The sequence below is a fragment of the Dendrobates tinctorius genome, unplaced genomic scaffold (genome assembly GCF_039654945.1).
Source record: "Dendrobates tinctorius isolate UK_male_01 unplaced genomic scaffold, ASM3965494v1 ptg000024l, whole genome shotgun sequence".
Lineage (NCBI taxonomy): Eukaryota > Metazoa > Chordata > Amphibia > Anura > Dendrobatidae > Dendrobates > Dendrobates tinctorius.
In genome coordinates, this window is record NW_027361692.1 from 24,254,885 (window position 1) to 24,282,770 (window position 27,886).

Here is a 27,886-nt window from a genome sequence, read left to right on the forward strand (position 1 = left end):
TTACCATTGCTTATAAATGACAAAACACCAATATCTGAGGCTCAACCTCTCCAAATTTATATGTCGTTAATTTTTATAGACCTTTTTCCCCTCTTTTTTTTTGGTCCCATTAGCAGACTTGAACATAACGGTAGAGAGTCATCAAATACATCTGTGTTCTCTGCAAGATTTTTACTAGAATGAGTTTCAGGAGTGAAGATTTCCAGAGCAGAATTGTGCGTGTCAATAGCAGGCAGCTCCTACACTCACCCAACACATGCCGCTACGCTCAGAGGAAATCATATCTGCAATTTGCCATTGTGATGGTCACAAGATGTTGCATGGTCATCTGAACCCAGCCCAAGAAGGTTTTAGACATTTTTTAACATAATTTGCATTAAATTATAGTTATTAATGTGCCACGTTATCAGCATTTATATTATACTAGATGGAGGCCCGATGCTATCAGGAGGGCGGTAATGTCACGATGGGGGCAGGCTTAGCAGCATTGAGAATCTCTCCCCCCCCATGTGCTCACCCACCACTCTCTCTGTCCCCATGTGCTGACTTCTCCCATGTGCTCTCTTCTTTGACCTGTCTACCCCATGTGCTATGCCCCTTGTCTGTCTCTCTCACCCCTGTGTCTGACCATGTACAGAACATTCCACAGCTCCTGGGCAGGGGAGGACGCAAAAGATAATACTGACATTACAGCAGGAGATCGCAGATACATTTTGTGAGGTAAAATATTGTTTAAAAACAGTCAGTGAAATATTTTACCTCACAAAATGAATCCTCTGTGATCCCTTGCTGTAATGTCAGTATTGTCTTTTGCTTCCTCCCCTGCCCAGGAGATGTGGTATGCTCCTTACACGGTCAGACACAGACAATTATTAAAATGAACTTTCGTTCGTGGGAAATCCCCTTTAATGTGACCGCCTTCCTCTGCCTGTAGACACGTCACGCTTCTGCCGCCAAGATCAGCCAAATGATTATTAATGATTACTTAATAATTAATATTTCCTATATGTCTACGTTACATCTGCATCATTTTTTAAACATTTTTTCTCTGTTAGAATGGCAGAGGGGGTTTAATACTTATGCAGCAATTTTACAGCAAATTTACAAAACCAGTCTCTTTAGCAACCTATTCAGATTTAAATAGACTTTGAAGGGCCTATATATTGTAAACACCACAAAAGTAAGGTCATTTAAAAAAAAACTAAATACACACCTCGAATATTTCAAAACAGTTGTCAGGAAATGTTTTAACCCTTCAGGTGCTACACAGGAATTAATGCAAAGTGGAAGGGAAAAAAATAAATTTTACCTCTTGTTTTAGCCTAAAATTTCTTTCTTTTGAAAGAAGTAACACCAAAACATGGACACTACAGTTTGTTACCGACTTTCTTATGAGTGCAGCGATACCCCCACTTGTAGTCTAAAAGTTCTGGTTGTACAAACGGCAAAGTTTGGAGTGGACGGAGTAATATCTCAATTTTGGAACACAAATTTGAGTGAAAGAGATGGCAGGCACATTTCACAATTGCAGGACCCCTAACGTACCTAAACAGCAAATACGCCCTACAACTGACTCCAATTTGGAAACTACACATTTCTAGGATTTTATCCAGTGTTATAGTAAGCATTTTAAACCCACAGGTAACACAGAATTTGATAACATTAGGTTGCCATATTGAATATGTCATCATTAGTTTGCATCGGGTGCTCGGGTATGCACTGAGTATCGTGGATGCGTGCGCAACATGCTCGAGTCCCAGCCCGGCAGGTTTTGAGGACTGGAGTTGGGGAACACTGGATTCTATATAGTGCTCTAATACATTTTGTGACATCTGTTGGCACTTTATATTCTATCTGCGTTTATCACTTTTGGCCCCATCCTTTACCTTGATATCTTATTTGTTTTTCATTATTTCGGGATGAACAATATAGGATTTGCTCTCTTAATCTAGGCCACTATATGGAATATTTTGTTCTTTTATATTTAATTGCATTTTGTTCCTTTATACATAACTGGGTGGGATTCATTATCGTATCTACATGAGCTCACTTAATAAATGGTCACACCAATTTTAACTATTTCAGAGTCCAACTGTAATTTACCTTATATTGACTAATATTACCAATATTGTTGATGGACATTCTGGTGTTAATTGCTTTTAAATTTTGGAATATTGTTGTGTCAATAAAAACTTGTTGATGTACATATAGGTGAGCACAATTTCCTGTACTGCCTCTTCTGGTTATTTAGCAATTGTCATTACAGTTATAGCACCTTTTAAATTCATTTTGGCTGTGCATCTATATTGTGCTTCTTTTCAGTCATTTACGAGACTGCAGAATTATAAATTCTTATAGCTTATACGCTGTGAGGATTCCCCGATGCCAGCAGAGGGAGGTCACGTGACCGCAAAGCATGCGATTTGCATACTTCTGGCAACATTCCGACTAAACGTGTATTGGTATATTGAGTGAGGCCGTGCACGTCTAGTCGGCATGTGACCACATTTATGCAAATCACATACTTGTGGTCACGCATCACTCCCACCACCAGCACGGAGAATCATCACAGAGCGCAGTGTGACTGCAGACTTGTACTCTAAGAGCGGACAACCCCTAAACATAAAAAAGAAAATGAGCATGCATGTGTGTCTTCTTTGCGCAATCATCTATTGTCAGTTGTGTAATCCTGCATTATCTAAGCCCTCAGCACTACAATATCAAAGATATTTCATCCTTATGACATGACCCCCTTAATGATAATGGGGTAATCCTAACCCTGTCTGTACTGCACAAGTTAAGCAGGAAGCTGTACAAAACACAGTTAGCATATTTTTTTTCTTTTTTTTAAACTAAGGTTTAAATATTTATGAACAATATTAAAAGGTTATGGTTGATAACGTAGGTGTGGAAAACATCACCATACAAAACAATAATTAGAATAATTTTTTCATACCTGGTTTATTCCTGCTGCTGAAACCTTAAATGACTGCAATTTCTGCTTCAGCAACTCCGGATCACTGTGCCTAAAAGGACACCCTAATAGAGGTAGACAATTTAAAAAAAAAAAGAATTACTCAGGGATGAGAACTATTAACACTGGCGTCGCTTCCTAAACTGACTAAATTACTACTAATTGCCTAGAAAGCAGAGAATGACGAAAAGAAAGTCCATTCTTCAAGCTTGCCCATGTTACAAGTCTTGTGTGTTTATTAGAGCATCACAGATTAAGGATTTCTAAGGCACATTATAGAAGTAGTAAGAAAACATTCTCCTCCTAAAATTCAGTGCATGCTAGCGAATCACAAACAGTGGCCAAAATGGGCTATGCGAAAAACCATTAATAAGGTTACATTGACACAGGCTATGTGCAACGTGATCAGAGGTCATTTAATAGCCTATTTAACCCTTCATGACCCAGCCTATTTCGACCCTAATGACCTGGCCATTTTTTGCAATTCTGACCAGTGTCCCTTTATGAGGTAATAACTCAGGAACGCTTCAACGGATCCTAGCAATTCTGACACTGTTTTTACGTGACATATTGGGCTTCATGTTGGTGGTAAATTTAGGTCGATAATTTCTGCGTTTGTGGAAAAAAACAAATTTGGCAAAAATTATGAAAATTTCGCAATTTTCAAATTTTGAATTTTTAGTCTGTTAAACCAGAGTTATGTGACACAAAATAGTTAATAAATAACATTTCCCACATGTCTAATTTACATCAGCACAATTTTGAAAGCAAAATTTTTTTTTGTTAGGAAGTTATAAGGGTTAAAAGTTAACTAGCGAGATCTCATTTTTACAACAAAATTTACAAAACCATTTATTTTTAAAAGGATCTCACATTTGAAGTCACTTTGAGGGGTCTATATGGCAGAAAATACCCAAAAGTGACTCCCTTCTAAAAACTGCACCCCTCAAGCTACTCAAAACTACATTCAAGAAGATTATTAATCCTTCAGGTGCTTCACAGGAACTAAAGCAACGTGGAAGGGAAAAATGGACATTTTAATTTCTCCAACAAAAATTTTTTTTAGCATTATTTTTTTCATTTTCACATGGGCATCAGGATAAAATGGATCCTAAAATTTGTTGGGCAATTTCTCCTGAATACACTGATACCTCATATGTGGTCATAAACCACTGTTTGTGCGCACGGCAAGGCTCAGAAGGGAAGGAGCGCCATTTGACTTTTTGAATGGAAAATATGCTAGAATATTTAGCGATTGCCATGTCGCGTTTGGAGAGCCCCTGTGTCTAAGCATTGGAGCTCCCCCACAAGTGATTCCATGTTTGAAACTAGACCCCCAAGGAACTAATCTAGTTGCATAGTGAGCACTTTGAACCCCCAGATGCTTCACAAATTGATCCGTTAAAAAAAAAAAGTACTTTTTTTTTTTTCACAAAAATTTTCTTTTAGCCTCAGTTTTTTCATTTTCACATGGGCAACAGGATAAAATGGATCATAAAATTTGTTGAGCAATTTCTACTGAGTACACAGATACCTCATATGTGATCATAAACCACTGTTTGGGTGCACGGCAGGGAAGGAGCGCCATTTGACTTTTTGAATGGAAAATTAGCTGCAATCGTTAGTGGACACCATGTCGCGTTTGGACAGCCCCTGTGTGCCTAAACAGCGAAAACCCCCGACAAGTGACACCATTTTGGAAACTAGACCCCTTAAGGAACTTATCTAGATGTGTGGTGAGCACTTTGAAACCCCAAGTGCTTCACAGAAGTTTATAACGCAGAGCCGTGAAAATAAAAAATCATTTTTTTTCCACAAAAATAAATTTTTTAGCCCCCAATTTTTTATTTTCCCAAGGGTAACAGGAGAAATTATACCCCCAAAGTTGTTGTGCAATTTTTCCTGAGTACGCCTGTTACAGAACCCCTCAGCACCCCAAATAGGAGATGCATGTATAATAGGTGCAATGTGAGATGTATGCCCTTAATGCAGCAACCGACCGGCTGCGACCCCCTGGGCAGAGGTAAATGAGATATCCCACTTCTGACCTCCCCCCACCTTTGTAAATCCCCCAGCTATTGTAATGTACGTCTGGCATCTTAATTGGAGCCTGTTATTTACTGGCCCGACACATATTGATTGTCCTGCCCTATGTATGTATATATATTCTGAGACCGATATTGAGACACTGGAAATACGTGGAGAAGCAGTGATCTTTTATATGTTCCCATGTTACAAAGCCCTTCAAGCCAGCGTCCTTCATTCAGAAATGAGAAAAAGCAGAGTGGACCTCCTGAGAAACACGGGGTGGTAATGTGAAGAGGTATTACAGCACAGAAGACCCCGTTACACTGGTGGCAAACAGCGGGATATGATACCCTGTCTATAGGAGTAAAGGACTGAATGGAAAACAACTACCAGAAGTTAAAGAGGACTACATTAAAAGACCTGGTGGAAGCTCGAGGGTTAATCGCCAGCAACAAAACAAAAGCGGATTTGATAGCAGCCATCATGGAACATGACAGTGCAACGCCCCCCAATGTGAACATGGAAGAGACTGAATTCCAGAGGGAGGTAAAGAGCAGACTGGCGTTCTATGGCCCAAACCCTGCAGTAAAGATCGTACGAGAGGTGATGGCTGATGTGTGTACTGATCTGAAGGAAAAGATGGCAGAGCGGACCAGGATAGAGCTAGCCAAGATGGAGATGGCAGAGCGGAGTGAGGAGAGTCAGCAAGCAGGGGGAGCTCTGGCCTCCGCCCAGGTACCGTCAGCAGTAAGCCAAAAAAAAAAAAAAAATCCAGTATAACACCTTCCGACAGTCGGGGGAGGCAGAGGAAGACATTGATGGCTTCCTGCAGGACTTTGAGCGGCAGTGTGCCCTTCATCAGGTGTAGCCGGAGGATTGGGTTCAGGTTCTGGCCAGCAAGCTGACAGGTCGGGCACAGTACCTGATGAGAACTGTATGGACTATGAGCGGGTCAAAGAAGTGATCTTGGCCCGGTGTGCGCTGACACCAGAGGCATACCGCCAAAAGTTCAGCGGACTTATAAAACAGGTAACAGATACCCAAGCTGAATGGGCCTGTAAACTACGGCGGTCACTGCTACAGTGGGTACAAGAGAGCCAAGCAACCACTAACTAAGGAGTACGTCCTCCAGCTCTTCTTGTTAGAGCAATTCTTTACTGGACTAAACCCCGAGACACAAGAACGGCTTCGGGACAGACAGCCAATGACTCTTGAGGAGGCCGCTCGTCTGGCCGATGAAGATCATGATGCCAGGAGGTCTCAGTTGTCAGGATCAAAGACTGTCATTAGGGGCCATCCCATGGGTCTGGAGGCCCCTAAACCACAGAAGATTGTCGGGGGACCAGCTAATACCCCGGCTTACCAGAGTCCCCCTGGGGTGCAATGCCACACCTGCCATCAGCTGGGCCACCTGCAAAGACAATGTCCCAACCAGACTCAGCGTACCCAGTGGCCAAAGGCGGGAACGGCTGCCGTTAACCGGGCCGCTGTGCACTACTACCAGGGAGAAGCTAACCCGGCATTGGGGGCTATGACTAATCCGGGGATGAAAGAGATGGAAGAAGTGCTGCATGAAGTAAACCCGGTGCAGGCAGCCCGGGCAGATAATCGACAACAGCATCGACAGGCAGTGTGGGCTAATGGGAAATGTATGCAGGGACTAAGAGATTCCGGAGCAACTTTGACCCTTGAGAAGCCTCATCTCGTCCGGGACCAAGAGAAGTCGGACCGGACAGTGGCCGTTCGTTCTAGCAGGGGGAGCCATACATCGACTGCCCACTGCCAGGATTCACCTGAACTGGGGAGTCGGGGACGGCCTTGTTGAGGTCGGCCTGATGGAGGATTTGCCTGCAGACGACTTGCTGGGAAATGACTTGGGGCCCATGTTGTCTGCATTCTCGGTCGCCTCTCTGGCTGAGACCTATCCTGTGACCAACCGGAGATAAGCTTGAGCTGCGGAGGCGGAATCACACTCAGAGGAATCCCAGGTAAGACACCCCAGCCCTACATATATTTCCATAGCCAGACACATTTCTTGGGCCACCCCAGCGGAGTTTAAAAGGGAGGTACTTGAGGATCCCTCATTACAGGGGTATCGTGGGAAGGCACAGGAGGGGAGAGGAGTACTGGAAAGGGAACAGTTTGTATGGCATCAGGGACTCATCTACCGGGTTACAGAGTAGCACCACACAGGGACGAGCCCCACTATAAAACGACAGCTGGTAGTTCCCAAGTAGTATAGGCAGGAGCTACTGCAAATCTCTCATGACATACCCTTAGCCGGGGCAACTCGGCGTCAGTCGCACCAGGCATCGTCTGACACAAATCTTCTTTTGGCCGGGGGTAACCTATGATGTTCGTCAGTACTGCCAGACCTGTGACAGTTGCCAGCGCATTGGCAAGAGGGGAGATCACTGCAAGGCCAAACTACACCCCCTCCCCATTGTGGAGGAGCCATTTAGCTGAGTAGCGGACGATCTGATAGGGCCGTTAGCCAAACCCAGTCCGTCAGGGAAAAAGTATATATTGACAGTGGTAGATTATATCACACGGTTTCCAGAGTGAGTTGCATTACCTAACATACTGGCAGAGACAGTGGCGGCTGCCCTGCTCCAGGTTTTCTCGGGTTGGATTTCCCCGGGAGGTTATCTCTGACCAGGGTACTCAGTTTACAGCAGCGGTAACCAACCAACTGTGGAAGCTGTGCGGCATAAAGTCCATTAGAAGCGCCCCGTACCACCACCCGCAAACCAATGGGTTGTGTGAACGTTTTAACGGAACATTAAAACAACTCATTGGGACTTTTACCAGGACCTAGAGGGACTGGGAGAAATTCTTACCACACCTCCTGTTTGTCTATCAGGAGGTGCCCCAAGAATCCATGGGGTTCTCCCCGTTCGAACTGTTATACGGGAGGCAGGTAAGGGGACCCCTAGACTTCGTGCGAGAACACCGGGAAGGGGAGGGAACCATAGAAGGGATACCTATTGTGCCCTATGGGCTGGAATTCCGGGACCGCCTACAGGAGCTGACTCAGGCTGTACGTGGTAACATGCAGGTGGCCCAACGGCGCCAGCGCATATGGTACGATCGGAGGGCCAGAGAATGCACCTTTGAGATAGGACAGAAGGTCCTGGTGTTAGAACCAACTAGGCAGAACAAGTTCAAAGCTGCATGGCAGGGGCCCTACCAGGTAGTGGAGAAAATAGCCGACACCACCTACAATGTCGCCGATTGTGATGACCCCAGGGCTATCCGCATGTTCCACGTGAATATGCTGAAGCCCTACCGGGAGCGCCCTGAAGAGGTAGTGGCCCATCTGTGCACCCGAAACAGAGGATTTAGCAGGACTCCCCTTGCCTGATGTCTTAGGGGAGAGGACTCAGTCTAAAACATGAGACCAGGTACACTTGGGAGAAACGTAGGGCCCCGGGAGAGACCGCAGGCGGAGGCGTTGTTGAGGCAGCGACAGAGGATGTTTTCAGAGAGACCGGGGTACACCCGCCTGGCACAACACAAGGTTGAGACCCAGGATCAGACCCCCGAGACAACCCCCCTTCCGCGTCCCTGAGTCTGTACGAGAAGGGATGCGACAAGAGATACAAGAGATGTTGCGTTTAGGGGTCATTGAAGAGTCGGAAAGTCCCTGGGCATCCCCCGTAGTGTTAGTGCCCAAGAAGGATGGGACTACCCGGTTTTGTGTAGACTATCGCAAGCTAAATGAGAAAACGGTGACGGATGCGTATCCCATGCCGCGTGTGGATGAGTTGTTCGACCGGCTGGTGGGGGCAAAGTATTTGACCACCATTGATTTATGCAAAGAGTATTGGCAGATCCCCCTAAGTGCTGACGCTATTTCCAAGTCTGCATTTGTCACCCCGTTCGGCTTATTCCAGTTTCGAGTTATGCCATTCGGGATGAAGAATGCCCCTGCGACCTTCCAGAGGCTGGCTGACCGGCTTCTGGATGGTCTCCAGGACTATGCTTGTGCCTACCTGGATGACATAGCCATCTACAGCGCGACATAGGATGAGCATCTAAATCACTTAGAGACAGTATGTGACAGGATCCACAAGGCTGGAATCATCTTGAACCCCAACAAGTGTCACATGGGCAAAGCAGAGTTTCAGTACTTAAGACATTGGGTGGGAAGTGGGAAACAGCGCCCAGAACCAGCCAAGATTGAGGCCATAGCCAAATGGCCCACTCCAAGCACTAAAACCCAGGTCACGGCATTTCTAGGGACAGCAGGGTTTTATAGGAAATTTGTCCCTAATTACAGCAGCATAGCCAAGCCCCTCACTGATATGTCCCGTAAGAACCTTCCCTGCCAGGTAACCTGGACCCCGAGTGTGAGGAAGCCTTCCGCCAGCTAAAGGACACCCTCACAAATACTCCGGTATTAGCCGCACCCGATCCAACTAAACGTTTCCTTGTTCACACAGACGCTTCTATGTTTGGATTGGGGGGCAGTGCTGAGCCAAGTCGGGCCGGACGGTCAAGACCATCTGGTAGCTTACCTGAGTCGGAAACTATTGCCCCGCGAAGTAAGCTATGCGGCCATCGAGAAGGAGTGCCTGGCAGTAGTATGGGCACTCAAGAAGTTATAACCATATTTGTATGGACGACAGTTTTCCCTCCTAATGGACCATAATCCCCTAGTGTGGCTTAATCGGGTCTCTGGAGACAACGCCAGATTACTGCGGTGGAGGATAGCCCTACAACCTCTAGACTTCACCATCCACTACAGACTCGGCAAACAAAATGGTAACGCCGATGGACTAAGTCGACAAACGGAACTTGTACCAACCCCATAGACTTCGGTCATCCCCAAGCCGATCCGTTAAGGATCAGACTGTGTATGCTGATCGAGTCGCTGAAAAGGGGAAGTCGTGTTACAGAACCCCCCAGCACCCCGAATAGGAGATGCATGTATGATAGGTGCAATGTGAGATGTATGCCCTTAATGCAGCAACCGACCGGCTGCGACCCCCTGGGCAGTGGTAAACGAGATATCCCACTTCTGACCTCCCCCCACCTTTATAAATCCCCCGGCTATTGTAATGTACATCTGGCATCTTAATTGGAGCCTGTTATCTACTGGCCCGACACATTGATTGTCCTGCCCTCTGTATGTATATATATTCTGAGACCGATGAGTAAAATGTTGACACACTGGAAATACGTGGAGAAGCAGTGATCTTTTATATGTTCCCATGTTACAAAGCCTTTCGAGCCAGCGTCCTTTATTCAGAAGTGAGGAAAAGCAGAGTGGACCTCCTGAGAAACACGGGGTGGTAATGTGAAGAGGTATTACAGCAGAGAAGACCCCGTTACAACGCCGAAACCCCATATGTTGGGGTAAACCACTGTTTGGGCACACGTCAGGGCTTGGAAGGGAGGGAGCACCGTTTGACTTTTTGAACGCAAAATTGGCTGGAATCAATGGTGGTGCCATGTCACATTTGGAGATCCCCTGATGTGCCTAAACAGTGGAAACCCCTCAATTCTGACTCCAACCCTAACCCCAACACACCCCTAACCACAATCCTAACCCCAACACATCCCTAACCCTAATCCCAACACACCCCTAACCCTAATCCCAACCATAACCCTAATCCCATCCCTATCCATAACCCTAACCACAAGCCTAACCGTAATCCCAACCCTAACCCTAATTTCTAACCCTAACTCCAACCCTAACCTTAACCGCAATCCTAACCCCAATGCTAACCCTAATTCTAACCCTAATAGAAAAATAAAAATATTTTATTTTACTATTTGCCCCCTACCTATGGGGGTGATGGGGGGGGGGGGTGATTTACTAATTTTTTTTATTTTGATCACTGTGATCGATCCCATCACAGTGATCAAAATGAATGAATGGAATCTGCCGTTTGGCAGATTTGACTGGCGCACTGCGCATGCGCCTGCCATTTTGGAAGATGATGGAGCCCATCACCGATGGCGGCAGGACACCGGGAGCCACAGCGGGACTTGGAGGGTACCGGGGGGGGTAGTGGAGGGGGAGCAGATGATGACGGCGGCAGATCGCCACGGTCATTCGGTGGCCGATCACCCTGTCAGTCGGTAGGGTCGGTCGGGATCGGTGTCTCCAGCCATGCCCGATGCTATTTTAGCATCGGCCATGGCTGGATTGTAATAATTCATCAAATTTCATTGATGAAATATTACTATCGCTCTGATTGGCTGTTTCACTTTCAACAGCCAATCAGAGCGATCGTAGCCATGGGGGGGCAAAGCCCCCCCCTCCTGGGGTGAAGCACAAAGTTCTGTATCTGCAGGTCAGGTGACCTTTCAGTTACCCCGGTGACCCGACCCGCAGGAATGTCATTTATACCATGACGCCAATGTAGGAGTCATGGGTCATATTGGCACTGATTTTCATGACGCCTATATTGGCATCATGGGTCGGAAAGCGGTTAAGACAGGCTGACCACACTTCCACACACACACAAATATCATTTTTGCAATTGTTCTGCGCACATAGATCATATTATTGTTGGCTGCAAATGTGCTGCTTACATAGGACGATGTGCTGCTGAGAATGATTATTAAGCCTGCATATATGGGCTATCCAGAACTATTTTATTCTTTCTTTCTTTCTCATGAGCCTAAAGAACTTACAGATAGGCAGTTGCTAACTACCTGCCTGTTGTGACCAAGGCAGATCTTTGACATCTCAGAGCAATTACAGACTGCTGAATCTCTGGCACTGCTCCTGGTACCTGATATGGACTTTTAGCCCTGACACCACATCTGCAGCACTGTAGTCAGTGACTGATCCTAGCATCACACTCGGAACCACTGCACGATTGGCTGCCGCACTGTCAACGTGATGTCAGCGTCGCAGCCAACATCAGATATCAGGACCAGCAAAGGAGATCCAGTACTGGATGCAGGGATGTAAAGAAAGGGAGGTTTGTTTTATATTAATGAAAACGAAAAACTGGCCAGGGATTGGTATTTTCTAAATGGGGGGGGGGGGGGGGGAGGCAGCAGATAGCGGCAGAGCTCATCCCATCTACAGAGAATCTTAGTAGTAGCTGCCATCTCCGATCCCAGTAATATAAAAATCTGTAGTCACGGAAGACAGATTTTATCCATGAATTAAGAACTTTGAGAATGAATGGTAATGGAGGAGATGAGATATATTACAAAGTTTGTTAAGTCAGGTGTATTATTGATTTATGAAATAAAAATTAAAGCAACGGTTATACAATAAAAATACAATGCATACTAGTCCTGGTCATAGATTGTGTGCATACATCAGCATTAAGGTAGTTGACTACAATTATAAATAACTGGCCTAACTCTCTATTAAGAAAGTGGTGGCCCCTCCTAAATTAGATAATGCAAAGTATAGAGAAGTCCCCTAGACCTGGAGATAGGGTAAGGGCTCATTCATACGAGCATACAATCAATGTGGGTGTTGTCTATGTGCACCATGAACCACACACAGAGCACATGGTCCCATTATAGAATGAGTGCACTACTGGACATGGCCAAATTTTCCAAGCAAACTGATGGTCTGTATGGAAAATAATTGCAGCATCTACTCCTTTGGTCCATTTTTGCAGACCAGAATAATGCAGGCAATGATTCAATGCGGATGAGCACACAAAGCTGAACATGGAGTCGGTCACATTCGTAATTTGCAGATTAGTCTGGCCCGATTGAAAATCAGCTTTATGGTAGCAAAACATATACATATAGACCCTTTAGTGATTAAACACCCCATTTTTAGGAATTTGTTATCTACTCTAGCACCCATTATTCTTTTCTTTAATAAAATTACCGTATCTAGTATTGTGGAAAAAAATACAGCACACCGAATTTATCGACCTCTAAATCCCCTACTGCTCTCCATCCTTGGTTGGGTGTGTGAGTGTGGAAGTCTCCAAAACAATCTCTGGCCACAGAGCTCAACTGCAGAGGTCACACCAGGACAAGATGTCCACGGCCAGGTTCTGTACAGTATGCTTTGGTCGTACAAACATTTCATTTAGAAATTGAGTGAAATCAGCGAGCATTGGGTGTTGTTTTTTAATTTTACACCCTGCTGGAAGGTCACTGCCAAACAATTTGACGGATGGACGACTTCACACATTTACAAACATATTTTTTGTAACTACAATGTCAGAATAACAAGCTTACCATGATAGTCGCCTTGACTTGGTGGGTTTGACAAAATAATCTTCATGCAGCTGTATGGTGTATAATCTGTTCTCTTCCCCTCCTTTCCATAGTTATGGCGGATGGAATAAGAATAACTTTTGTCAAACTGAAGATGAAATGGCATTTGTTAGAACATGAGGTATGGCCAAGATGTTAAACAGCAACATTCACAACGACTATAAAACATTTCAGGATAACAAATGACAAAATGTTCAACATTCAGCAAAACTAAAGCCATCTGGATGTAAAATGGAGCATACACGTAAGGGTATATGCACGCAGGTTGGCAGCTTCCCTAGTCATCTCAATGGGGCTGCCAGGAATCAATGCACACAATGCAGAATCAACCTCATTTACATGTTCAGAGAAAAGCTCAGTATGATGCACGTAAATGTACTCTTACAGGTTCACCTACTCGCTTAGTGGCAAACATGGCAATATTAGTCAAGCCATTAAACACTTGCTCTGAAGAGCGCTGTGATCACTCCTGTGTACGAGTAGAATTCAGACACTCCTACTACAGCCAGTCAGAACACTCAATTCATTGTTCTATTTGCACCATTTTTTCAGTCCATTTTGTGTGTTTATCTGTTTATTTTATTATTCTTCTCCGTTTTGTGGGTGAAGTCTTAGCATTTCCTGATGTTTTAGCCAGTTTCATCAATTGGACTTCGCAGAATTTGGTGCAGCTTTAGTCCACTCCCCTCCTGGTGTATTTTTGACAGCGCCAAAATGTTGGAGCTTTACTGGTAATTTGACATCAATATGTGATTTTTGGCAGCAAAAGTCGCAGAAACAATTCAATACCATTTATTACTTTGCGCCAAATTCATGAATCGCGTGCACCATTTTGGCGCAAAAACCAGCAACTAATACAAGACAAAATGCAAATAATGAATCAGGGCCCTTATATTTGTTTTTCCTTTTTGGACATTTCTATTTTAATAACCTATTTTTTTCATTTCAGTCCCACTAAGGGATTTCAACATGCAATTTTCAGGTGAACCTCACACTACACTGGCACTTTTCAAGAGAAATATAATGGGGTAGACCAACAAGGGGCAGGTTTACTGCACAGTATTTTCAGAGCAAAGCCAAGTAAATCTGCAGGCAATTCTGCATCCTATAGGTTTGTGACGGCTGATAATTACTAACATCTTGGTGCCATATTCCAGAGTGAGCTATCCATACTGCACAGTGATGATGGAAATGAGCCGATGGTGGAGATTCAGCCCAGAGCTGAGTGGGCACATTTATGCCCACTTCAACTAAGCGGAAAGACAAGGTTACGATGATGGGATGAGCGACTTATAATTGTAGTTATTATTGAACCGTATTTGCTGCCAAATTCCATTTACATCTGAAGATCCTCATTATGTGCTGACATTGGCCTATACAAGCGGTCATTAACTAACTGATAATTAGGTATTAGGTATGCTAAGCAGCAGCAGAATGATATATTGCATAGACACACCTCGGAACAATATTTTACTGAATTTCTATTCAGATATGACAGTATACTTTTGTGTATAAGCCTACCATGTATACTTGGATATGCTGAACAATTGGATCTCTGGATGAGAGATATTTTAATTCCTGCAGAACACTTAAGAAAAACAGTGATAAGTCATAAATCACTGGGTAATGATTGGCTGAAATGACTCCATGCCTATCGAGAAATAACATCACTAGACATCATCTGGAGGGCACACAATACTGTGATCTAGTTAATAGACGTGCTGACATTTGGGGGTCATGTTTCCATTACCAGGATTAGATTCTAGCAAAGAAAGGCAGGGATTGCTTCTTAAGAGTCATTTCTGAACCATCAGACTTGACATTTAGCATCCAAACTGTAGCAGTGTTTACATTATGGCCTTATGGAAGATCAGACAACTATATCATCAGAACTCATATAAAACTAATGAAAATAGATTGAGTAGAATGAAAAAGATTTATAGGGACTAAAGTACTGGAATACCTGTAGGAGCTTTAGTGACATCCCAATATCAATCCATAGACATTAACATGGTTAGTTGGTTCCCCTTTTGCAGAAAAAATAGCTTCCACTCTTCTGGGAAGGGAAGGCTTTCTACAAGGTTTTGGAGTACATCTGAGAATTATTGCATATTCACATTAGAAGAGCATTTGTGAGGTCAAACAGTGATGTTGGATTATAGGGGTTGGTTCCTAATCTCCATTCTAGTTTATCCCAAAGGTGTTCACTAACTCCATCTATCCCTCACTCCCTCCCTGGACCATCATTGTAAATACACACCTGTACTTTGTGTCTCCCCCACCTCATTGTAGATTGGAAGCTCTCACGAGCAGGGTCGTCTTATTTTGCTTTAATTACTGTATTGTTAACGTTGTTACTTATGATTTGTGTTTTGAAACTTTTAAACTGTAAGAGCTGTGGAATATGTTGGCGCTATATAAAGATGATTTTTATTAATGGGGTTGAGATCAGGATTCTGTTTGGACAAGTCAAATTCTTCCACATAAAATTTGCACAATTATGCATTTATTCCTTTGTGCACAAGAAAACAGTAATGGTGGAACAGAAAAGGGCCTTCCCCAACTGCTCCACAAAATTAGAAACATTCACTGTTTTGAAACGTTTTGGTATGCAGACACATTAATATTTCCCTCCAGTGAAACTAAGGTGCTTAGGCCAACTCAGATAAACAACCTCACAGGATTATCCTTCATACGCTAAACTTTACAGATGGCACACTGCAGTCAGGCAGGTAACGTTCTACTGGCATTCACCAAACTCAGACTCATCCAGATTGATTGATCAACAACAGCGCCCTGAGTGCGGGCACAGATGGCATGGGTCCCCACATTCCTACCTGTGACAGCTGCCAGCATGGAACTGCTTAAATGTATGACGGACATAGCACATCACGATGCAGGAATTGGCATCCACTCATGACGTCCTATGTCGTTCAATTGTTGTTAAGTTAGTAAATTCAGTGAGCTCTTTAGAATGAACCAAGCATTCACTAATGTCTATAAAGGCAAACTGCAGGGCAGGGTCTGTGGCAATGGTGCTGACTAAAATACTTGTGATCCAATACTCATCTCCATATAGTGTATGCATTGTTTTGTACGATGTACACACCTTAAGCAGGTAGGTGAAATGTGAATATATATGTATAACCATTTTAATACGGTTCAAAATATATTGTAAGCTATATGCATGAGATCTCAAATTCTACACTTTCATATAGAAGCTTCAGTTGAATCTGTTTGTTACTGTGAATCGCACAGAACTTGCATGCATAAGGGGTTAACCAGAGAGGAAATTATCCAGAACATGATGTGATATGTAAAGTATTTCAAAGCCATGAACACCATCTGCAAATTGATGGATACTGATCAAAAACTTTCATTCTGCATTATTTATTCCTAAATGGAAGGGCATTCATTTCCAATTGTTTATTGTGCCGAAAACAGCTCCGTCTAGAACAGCTGCTTAAAAAATTCCCCCGTCACAACTTCAACATTAAAAAAACAAACAATCCGGCTGTTTTTTCCTCCATCCGTCACAGCCATTCCCCATATTACTGAATTGTGAGGACATATTCAGTTTATCCTTTTCCCGGCTATCATCTTTGCAGGACGTGAAATTGATAATACATTAATGCCATTTTAAATCCCAAGCGCATAACCGCCTACCCCTTAAAAGCTGACATAAAAGCATTATTTTCCTTGCTCTATCGCGTGCTATATAATACCTTAACATTACCATAAGCCTTTGTATTTGCATGCTAAGCAGAGCAGGGAGAGAAACTTTTCAGTGTATCTGATTTAAAGGAAATTAATCTCCATATTAAGTGAGTGGCTAGCTGACTTGTGATCATGGAAGGGAAGTTGTCACCCATAAAATGTCTGGCTATGCCTTTGAGCAGTCAACCTTTACCACAGATCTTACTGGTGACTGCCATGAAGCAGAATTATGCCGTACTCTAATGAGATGTGCTGCACAAATAATTATCCCCAGAACAGAACAGCCGTACTCTGCAGAAACAGATGGGATACAACCGTACTTATGAATATATAATTTACTGCCGGCAAAGGCATTGAATAAACAGCAGGAGAATAAAAAGATCCATTCCAAGATGCTGGTGTAGTAGGAAAAAAAAAAAAAAACGTCCATCTTGGAATTTAAACCCTTAATCTTATAACAACATGCATGCCACCATTTAACGAGGACCGGTAACCAAAAAAAAAAAAAAAAAAGCTAAAATAAAAAAGGTGATATAAATATCTTTTAAAAATTGCTGTGCTCCCTTGATTCTGCCACTTTTTTCCCCATTTTGTGCTGTCACTCCATTGCAGAGATATTTACAAATATTGTGCTCCAAAAGCAACTAATGTGATCTGTTTGTGGTTCAACTAGGCGTTTCTTCAGCAATTTCATCCCTCCCAGACACTGTCAATCACAACTCAGCAGATGGTCCAGCAGTGTCAGATGCCGCCGAGCTGTGAACAGCAGCATCTGGTAGGGAGCTGTGACAGCATATACGCCCAGAGAAAACTCTGAAATAAACACCCAATTGGACTGCAAGCAGAGATTTCTCATACTGTGCTCCAAAAGTAGCAAATGTAAATATATCTGCAAAGGAGCAACACAGGGGAGTTAAAGGATTTTCAGAAATTGTTTAATGCAATTATTTTCCTAAGTGACAGGTTCTCTTTAAAAGGAAAAATGCAACTTGAAAATATTTCAGTAATTGAGAAAAAAAATTAACCCCTAAAGAAGCACATTTTTTTCCATTGTCACACTACAGGCCAATTTCATGGAGTTCTACCTATGTGATTGGTGCTATAGTTGCAAACAGCGCTCCATTAAGAAGAAAACCTTGTCTTTTAAAGGGCACCATTTTTCCCGTCATGTCTCTGAGCAACATAATAGTAATTGTAAATGTGTAATCTATATCATAAAGATTCAGTAAGGATGGAAGAGGGACGGGGACTAAAATGAAAATGTGACCCAAACAGAGTCCAAATGGATTTCTAACCTGACTCTTTCGCCAAGTGGCATAATTTACAATATAGAATGGTTTTCTTTTTAAATTGTTTTTTGAGATATATAAAATATATATAAGGCAGTTTCAAAAATATACTCATAATGGTCCAGTGAGCAAGACTTTGATTAATGAAAATTAGTAGTGAATGGCCTACTTGCCTAGATATTTTTAGTTGTTGTATATAAGTAGTCTGTTTTTTATTTTCACTACTTCCTATTTAACTTTATTAATTATTGCTAACAGATTATACTTAATTTTATTGGTATTTTGTAATAAAGGGGGTCACTCATCACTGCTAAAACTATAATTGCACTCATCTAGGGAACAGTTTTAGAACATGAAGTAACTTAGGAATATACAATTAGTCTTAAATCCACTGAGTTCTCCCAACCAGAAAAGTGGTAAGAAAGTATCTGCAATACAGCCCAGCAGGAACCAATCCCTGACTAACGAAAGATTTTTCAAAGCGCATAGATAGGATTTTCCTTTGTAACCAACAGGATCCTGTAGCACAAGCTAGATCTCGTAAACTTGCACATGTGATAACTACTTGCACTACCAGACAGAGGGTCCTAGAGGCTCAAATTAAGTGCGGGGAATACTGGTTAACTTAATTCTTCACATGGATTACAATATTTTGAGTCTAATCTCAAATGCTAAAATCGTAATGCCTGCAAATGTAAGTTTAAAAGCATATATACAGTATTTGTATCAGGAAGATAATATACCAAGGTGTAAATACATCTATCTGCTCAGTGAATGGCGAGCTGTCCATAATACAAACTAGCAGTGTAGCAACATCTTACTAGGGGGCTACATAAGAAAAATACTATGGTGCTTAATCTTCTGTGTGAATTTATTGCATCAGAGGTATAAAACAAGGCAAAGCCAGGCAGGGCGAGAGGTGAAGTAAAGGCTCTGGCCATTTCAGGCTAAATCACAATCACTCAGACCTTTGACCCAGTGGAAACCTTATTAGATCACATCTATTTATATAATTGCCTTGTAATGTTTTCATTTCCTGTTCTGTCCAGATGTCAAGAATTCCAAGAGGAGGAAGTTCACCGACCGCCATATTAGGACACCCAAGTGATGGGTGTCTCAATATGGAAACTGCTGCTGGTACCAACCTATTGCGCGGTACCACCAGTGGAACAACGTCGCACCACACACACACACTATACGCCGTACACACCACACTCACATGCAGCCTCTTGCGTGGTACCACCAGCAGAACACTGACGCACTGTGCAAATTCTAGGATGTATTAACAGAAGCATACAGTCTTGATCACGTGAAGTCATTATTGCCCTCTACTCCTCTTTGGTCAGACTTCATCTGGAATATTGTGTCCAGTTTTGGGCACCACATTTTAAAAAAGACATCAACAAACTGGAGAAAGTTCAGAAAAGAGCAACCAGAATGGTGACCGGTCTGCAAATCATGCCCTATGAGGAACGGATGCAGGACTTGGGAATGTTTAGCTTGAAAAAGAGAAGACTGAGAGGAGACTTAATAGCGGTCTACAAATATCTCAAGGGCTGTCACATTGTAGAGGGATCATCTTTATTCTTATTTGCACAAGGAAAGACTAGAAGCAATGGGATGAAACTGAACGGGAAGAGACACAGATTAGATATTAGAAAAAACTTTTTGACAGTTAGAGTGATCAATGAGTGGAACAGGCTGCCATGAGAGGTGGCGAGTTCTCCTTCAATAGAAGTCTTCAAACAGAGGCTGGACAGACATTTGTCTGGGATGATTTAATGAATATTTTGAGCAGGGGGTTGGACCAGATGGCCCAGGAGGTCCCTTCCAATTCTACCATTCTATGTGATCAATACTAACAAGTGTCTACATCATAGTTGCGTAATTACATTTTTTTTACTTACAGGGGTTTTCCCATGAAAAGTTAATTTTAATCAATAGATCTTGGAATAACAATAATTTCCACAACTGGATGTGTTAAAAAAAAAAAAAATGTTCCTGTGCTGAGAATCTTATAAATGTGCTCCTGCTTTGTACTGTGTAAAGGCTGTGTCTGAGGGTACAGTGACATGGTCTCATCATTCCACAGCTCCTGGGCAGGGGAGAAGGCAAAAGAGAGCATACAGTCTTAACAGCAAGGGATCGCAGCTGGTTCTTTTTGTGAGGGAAAACATTTCCCTGTCTGATTTTAAACAATGTTTTACCTCAAAGAAATAATCTGTGATCCCTGGCTGTAAGATCTGTATACTTTTTTTCTCCCTCCTGCCCAGGAGTTGTGGTATGATCAGACCATGTTCCATGTTCCTGTACGGTCAGACACAGACATTACACAGTACATAGCAGGGCTACATTTATAAGATTATCTCGGCACAGGGACATTTTTCTTTCAACACATCAAATTGTGGAAATTATTGATTAAAATAAACTTTGTTCATGCGACAACCTCTAAGTCACATTTGTCACCAGAATTCACGATACAAACTTCAAAAGATTATTACAAATATCTGACGACACCGATGTACTTACTTTGAAAATCAATGTCAGAATGGCTGTATAGTTACGAGATTAAACTGGACATTTTAAGAGTACATGTGGACTTACAAAACGCTTATTTTATAGAGGGGATGGTGTTGGGGAACTAAAAAAAAAAAAAGAAAAGGATTGTACAGCTGTTCTGACAGATTTTCAATGAATGAAGTCTAAGATGTATTTAATAATGTATAAAGTTTACATTGTGAAATCTTAATAACCGCCATGGGTAATAACACTAGAATGTTTTTTTTCCCTCGACTACATATTTATCAAAACTTTTAAACTTATTAATGCCAGATTACTTGGCTATTATGATAGACAATTACCATCCAATATAATAGGGTTATTTATTGCAGGGTTAGGCTATTTTTTATTTTTGTTTCATAGATACAAAAAAAATAAAATAAAAGGCAAGCCTTATACAGAAACTATATATAGTTAGAATATCCTAAATTTTGATTGGGCACTTATTACTGCATCATTTAATTTAATAATAGCCATTATTAATGATGTAATAATAGTTATTAGTTTAATCCCATTGGTCCTAGCACCTGCCGTCTTAGCTATTTATCAGGAACTGTATTATCTGTGACCCTTGGCAAAACTATAGGTACTTAGCAGCTGTGACAAAGATGATTCCTGAACCCAGCTATGTGGAGAAGAGGAGGTCAAGGGTACAAATCAGCACAGAGATGGAACAGAATTACTCAGCCCGGCTATATGGATTCATTTTTTAAATGAAAAAATAAATCCTAGTCATTTAAATGGAAGACCACTCACTGAAATAAACTACTATATAACAAAGTTGTACTTGAGATAATCGAAGCATGTGTCAACGTTTACATAACTTGCTTAACCTTGGGGTACACCGCTAAATGTAGTTATTTAGGGTCTCAGAAATGGAAATACTTTTACAGTGAAATACGCTGAGGTATAATTAGCATTAATCGACATTCACATTAGCCGTGCGGAATAATTAAAAGTACATCACTCTGTGAAATCTACATAACTATGTCCTGGAGATATTCTCATTAGTAATACTTTATCTACAGCTCTACCAAAAGGGACCTTAGTTTACAAGGTCAAACGCCAAATTACGCAAACAGAAAATTGTAATTGCTGTATAGTTAAACAGATGAGATTTAGATTTGCCGCCAAGGATGTTGATGGGCATTTATGCCCTAAATGATATTGAAGACACAAGAGAAAAGATCACCTTGCTATATATTCTTAGCAAAACATTGTCCAAAGCAACGCAATACTTCTACTTGAGTGTTACTCTCCAAGTAAGGTCAGGTTCATATTACGTTACCCAGCCCGTTCAACGCATAGCATTTACGGGCTGCGTTATGCTATACCCGCTAGCGCAGATGATTCATCTGTGCTAGCGGTGACGGAGCCTCAGACGCTGCAGCCCGCGTCCGAGGCTCCGTCACTGAATGACGGCACATCGCTAACGTATGCCGCTTTACGGCATGCGACGCGATGCGCCCGATAATGGGGGTCAATGGCAGCGTTAACGGAGTGCGTTACACCGCGGTGTAACGTAGTTCATCTAACGGACTGTCACAACACAATGTGACCCTGGCCTAAGTGATGCACACACCCAGATTTTCACATAATGTACCTATCCTCACTGATGCACTGTCTAGTTCTGCAGCTGATGTGCATATTGTAAAATCCCTTTACAGCAATCCTTTATTCCACGTTGGTAATCAGACTTTACCTATCAAATATAAAGTCCACATACCAAATGCCACAATTTTGAACAATCCTGCTACCATTTTGGAGCCCCATCTGCATCTTTCCAGCCAGAATGGTGGCCACTTTGATCCCTTCTATATAAAAATCTGTCTTTGAACTCACAAACACCACTTCCCCCTCTAACAGTTCTACAAAGGAGAAACAATTATAGTAAATATGGGCAAATGTGGACTCCTAATTTCCTATTTGACCTGGAGGGTTGTTTTATTATGTTGTACAAACACTTTTGAACCGACATCTAACCTGATCTGGTGTGGCGAGACGCTCAAGCATATGGATATAGATTAATACAATGGGGGGGAAAAATGCATTGAGACGGACGCTGGACCATGAGAATGAAAATACATTGCTTTTAATAAATCTCTTTTCATTATCATGGTCTTTATTTGACAACACCCAGCGCAATGCATTTTTCCCCCATTGTACTAATCTACAGCTCTTAGAGCCTCTTGCTGACTGAGCTGGTGCAAACCATACATTGGATTTACATAATTTTTCCCCGGAGGGTTATGCCTGCTATTTGCACATCAGATTAGCATATTTCAGGTGTTTATGCTGTGGAGTGCCCCCGTTTTATCTTCTAGCTCTTGCAAACTGGGCAGTGCAATTGTTTTGGCAGCCAAAATACCTGGACAGTGCTTTATCCAAATATAACTTTCAGCAGTGGACTGGACAGGGTTAATTTAATAGTTCAGTTCGATTCTACCACTAATAATTATCTTAAAAGGCATCACAACATTCCTAACTAGGTACAGAGGAGATGCGCACTGCATGGACACATGTATACAGAAAGGTGTATGCGCATTTAGTCGTCTGCCGATACACATCAGAGGAGCCAGGAGTTGTTGGATTAGCGTTCACTCACACGAGCATACAACACGGCCGAGTACTATGTGATGTTTTATCAGATAGCACTGGGACTAGTGTTATTCTATGGGGAAGATCACACTTGTGATTATTTTCTTGATTCGGAATTAGAACAAAATCACAGCATGCTGCTAGTCCAGGGCTCCCAAACTCCAGTCCTCGAAGCCCACCAACAGCTCATGTTTTCTGGATTTCCTTAGTATTGCCCAGAGGTGATAATTGCATCACCTGTACAATACAAGGGAAATCCTGAAAACATGACCTGTTGGTGGGTCTTGAGGACTGGAGTTGGGGAACTCTGTGCTAGTCCACCCAAGAATCAGATCAGTCACCCATACCTGTCTATAGGTGCGTGTGAAACATTGGACTGCACTTGGGTGGCGAGCATTTATATTGGTACATTTATACAGTGTCTTTGATAAAATGGTGTTAGAGATTGAGGTATGTGCAAGGACTGTCTCCGGCACCATTTTATTGAACTAATGTACTACAACATCAACATAGCAGTGATTACGCAACGGCAATAGGGATAACAGAGACGGCCGGCATGTGCGCACTGTATGCTGAATTGATGCTGCAGTAGAATTCTTCAATAAAATGGCATCTGAGTCAGTGTGTGAGCATACACCGCTATGCGGCGACACTTTTTTTTTTTTGTTCATAAGACACCGTGACTGCAAATTCGCATCTAGTGTCTTCAATAAAATGGCACCAGAGATTGTGGTAAGCACACACGCACTAACTCCGACACCATTTTATTTCAATAATGTACTACAATGTCTAACAGCAGTGTGCAAACGCTGGCCATAGGGAAAATGGCGACAGCCGATGCTTGCGCACTGCTATGTTTATGTTATAGTACAATTTTTCAATAAAACGGTGCTGGAGTCCGCGCGTGGCCATCCCATGATATCCAGCACCATTTAGATGAAGATGATGTGTCTGTGAATTAACAAACACAGGGTGTTCAATAAAATGGCGCCGTAGTGTGGAATTCACACGCGCTGACTCAGACGCCACCCATCACGGCATCGGACAGAAGGACACATCCACCGTTACATATAATATATTCAACAATATTGTCTTGCAGCTGTTGACGATATCGTTCCATGTCATAACTTTAGAAACTTTGGATGGTCTTGCACATATTAGTCATTATCATTTTAGTAAACCGTATTATTTCATTTAGCCATTGTGTGTGAACCCAATTATTCTTCTTGTGGCTTTGAATTTGTTATAAAACACAAATAGACTTCTTGATTTTTTATGTAATTACAATGTCAGACCTGTCAAAAAATGATAATTAACCATACAGCCACAGTGGTCGATTCATGTAGTGATCAGAGTTGTCCATTACAGCAGCAACTTTCATTTGCGGTAGAATGTAAGGTATACTTCAAAAGTACAAATCGTCCTACAAAAAATAAGCACTTATACAGCAATATTGATGGAAAAATTAAGAAGTTATGCCTCTTGGAAAAAGGGGAGTGGACAAAAAAAGAAGAAAAACTGCCATGTCATGAAGGGTTAAACTGGAAAATCCATGCGGAATGGCTGGTCAATCCTGATATTAAGAAGAGTATTTTATGCATCCAGCTAAAGAATTAAATAGTTTATGAGTTCAAGTGTATTCAGTCTCTATCCACCCAGCCTGAATGACAGCAGCAGACTGAAATCTCAGAAGCACACTAAGGAGCTGTCAATCAGGCTCACTGAAGTGAAACCGACCTCCTATTTTTTAAATTGGCATTATCCAGGCATTCTAAAATGGACTCTGAAGGCCCCGTCTCACATAGCGAGATTGCTGATGCGTCACCGATTTTGTGACGCAACAGCGATCTCGCTACATGTGACACATAGCAGCGACTGACCTCCCCCCCCGCTGGATATCGCTGATCGTGCTCGAATGTCCTGGGCCATTTTTTCACCGTCGGAGTCCCGCTGGCCAGCATGCATCGCTGTGTTTGACGCCGACGAGCGACCTCGTTAGCGATGCAGAACTCAGGACGCAGGCTGGAATCGTTCAGAATAGCTGCTGTGTGACAACTCACCAGCGATCCTTACCAGGTCGCATTGTTGTCGGGATCGCTGATACATCGCTGAAGAGATCTGACTGTTTGGCACCTCACTAGCGACCATGTAGCAGAGCACCAGCGATTCCTACCAGGTCATATCGTTGTCAGGATCGCTGGTGCGTCGCTATGTGAAACGGGACCCTGAGGCTATGTGCACACGTGCAGAATTTCCGTGGAAATTTCTGTGGCAATTCTGTGGCGGAATTGGCATGCGTATTCCCGCTAAACACTAGCATTTTGCAAGCGTAATTAGCTTGCAGAATTCTAGCATTTTCCAAGCGATCTGTAGCATCGCTTGGAAAACTGATTGACGGGTTGGTCATACTCGTCAAACAGTGTTTGACGAGTGTGACCAACTTTTTACTTTTGCTGCTGCCTATGCGGCATCAATAGTAAAAAGATATAATGTTAAAAATAATTTAAAAAAATAAAAAATCGTGATATTCTCACCATCCGGCATCCCCCGCAGCGTTCCCAGGCCTCAGCGATGCTCTCGGCGAATTCCATTCCCAGTAATGCCTTGAGACAATGACCCCAGATGACGAAGCATCACGCGAGCCAGCTATGTCATCACAGGTCATTATCGCAAGGCATCACTGGAAAAGGGAGTTGCTGGGAGCATCTGTAAGGACCGGGAAGGCTGCCGGAAGGTAAGAATATCACGATCTTTTATTTTAATTTTTTTTTTTTTTTTTTTTTCAACAGGGACATGGTACCCAGGTCCTGGAGGAGAGTCTCCTCTCCTCCAGCACCCTGGGTACCATCCGCACATTTTACGCTTACTTTGCGCATGGTGGGCTTAGCCACATGCGGAAAGTAAGCGGATCAATGCATTCCTATGTGTGCGGAATCCCCGCGATTCCGCAAAAAGAATGAGAATACTGCGTATTTTTCCACGATGCGATTCCGCCGCGGAAAAATACGCAGCATTAGCACAGCACTGCGGAATCCCATTTAATTCAAAGGGTTGTATTGTGTAAGCGTTTTCGCAGCGAAAAAAACGGGGCAAAAATTCTTAAAATCTGCAACGTGTGCACATAGCCTCAAAGTAAGTACACCAGCCCCATCCAGTCAAAAAGAAATAATAAAGTATGCAGTTTGTACTGTGAAATGTGGTGATAAATCACCTTAATTGATTTCAGCAGGGATATCATTTGTTCGTACTTGTGTTTCCTTGGTGCATGAATAGCATCTGTATTTCAATCAAACAGAACAAATTACAGGAAATATGTACACCAGCTGAGAGCAACAGACTATTCATTCTATGGAAAGTTATCACACTGCAATCTGGAACAAGATTTAACTAGCTGGAGTCAATATAAGGATGCAAAAAGTGAACAGACACCACAAACAAGCCGGCCACTACAGGACAGAATTTTAGTAACGCAAAGTTGAAAAAGGAAATATCATCAAAAACCAAAAGGCACCAGTAGTTCTGCTGTGTGGCAAGATCTGGCGTCTTAAGATTGGTTTAGCACGGTTTCATGGAAATGTAGAAAAAGTAGGCATCCGTTTACAAAACCAATAGTCATTCATATAACAGAGCAACAAACAGAGGCGGCATGCAATCCAATTAACCCCTTCACACCCGAGCCTGTTTTTGCCTTCGTGACCGGGCCAATTTTTTCAATTCTGACCAGTGTCACTTTATGAGGTCATAACTCTAGAACGCTTCAACGGATCCTACTGATTCTGACATTGTTTTCTCATGACATATTGTACTTCATGATGGTGGTAAAATTTTTTAGATATGAGCTGCGCTTATTTGTTAAAAAAATCAAAATTTGGCAAAAATTTAGAAAATTTTGCAATTTTCAAACTTTTAATTTTTATGCCCTTAAATCAGAGAGTGATATCGCACAAAATAGTTAATAAATAACATTTCCCACATGTCTACTTTACATCTGCACAATTTTGGAAACAATTTTTTTTTTTTAGGCAGATATAAGGGTTAAAATTTGACCAGCGATTTCTCATTTTTACAACAAAATTTGCAACACCATTTTTTTTTAGGGACCACCTCACATTTGAAGTGAGTTTGGGGGGTCAATATAACAAAAAATACCCAAAAGTGAGACCATTCTAAAAACTGCACCTCTCAATGTACTCAAAACCACATTCAAGAAGTTTATTAACCCTTCAGGTGCTTCACATGAATGAATGGAATATGGAAGGAAAAAATAAACATTTTACTTTTTTTCACAAACATTTTACTTCAAAACCATTTTTTTTTATTTTCACAAGTGTAAAGAGAGAAAATAAACCCCAAAATTTTTGGTGCAATTTCTCCCGAATACGCAGATACCCCGTATGTGGGGCTAAACCACTGTTTGAGCACACGGCAGAGCTCAGAACGGAAGGAGCGCCGTTTGACTTTTTCAATGCAGAATTGGCAGGAATTGAGATCGGATGCCATGTCG

The 27,886-nt window shown here is 42.4% G+C and overlaps 1 protein-coding gene across 3 annotated transcripts in view; it reads right to left on the reverse strand.

The window, feature by feature from the left end:
* PRIM2 (DNA primase subunit 2) overlaps window positions 1-27,886 on the reverse strand; it is a 296,434-nt gene that overhangs the window by 54,082 nt on the left and 214,466 nt on the right. For all 3 annotated transcript variants that reach the window (XM_073569406.1, XM_073569408.1, XM_073569407.1), the window contains exons 11-12: window positions 13,181-13,307; window positions 2,957-3,039 (exon numbers count right to left, since the gene is read on the reverse strand). In XM_073569406.1, the coding sequence (XP_073425507.1) occupies window positions 2,957-3,039; window positions 13,181-13,307 (210 nt within the window). The remainder of the gene's footprint in view (window positions 1-2,956; window positions 3,040-13,180; window positions 13,308-27,886) is intronic.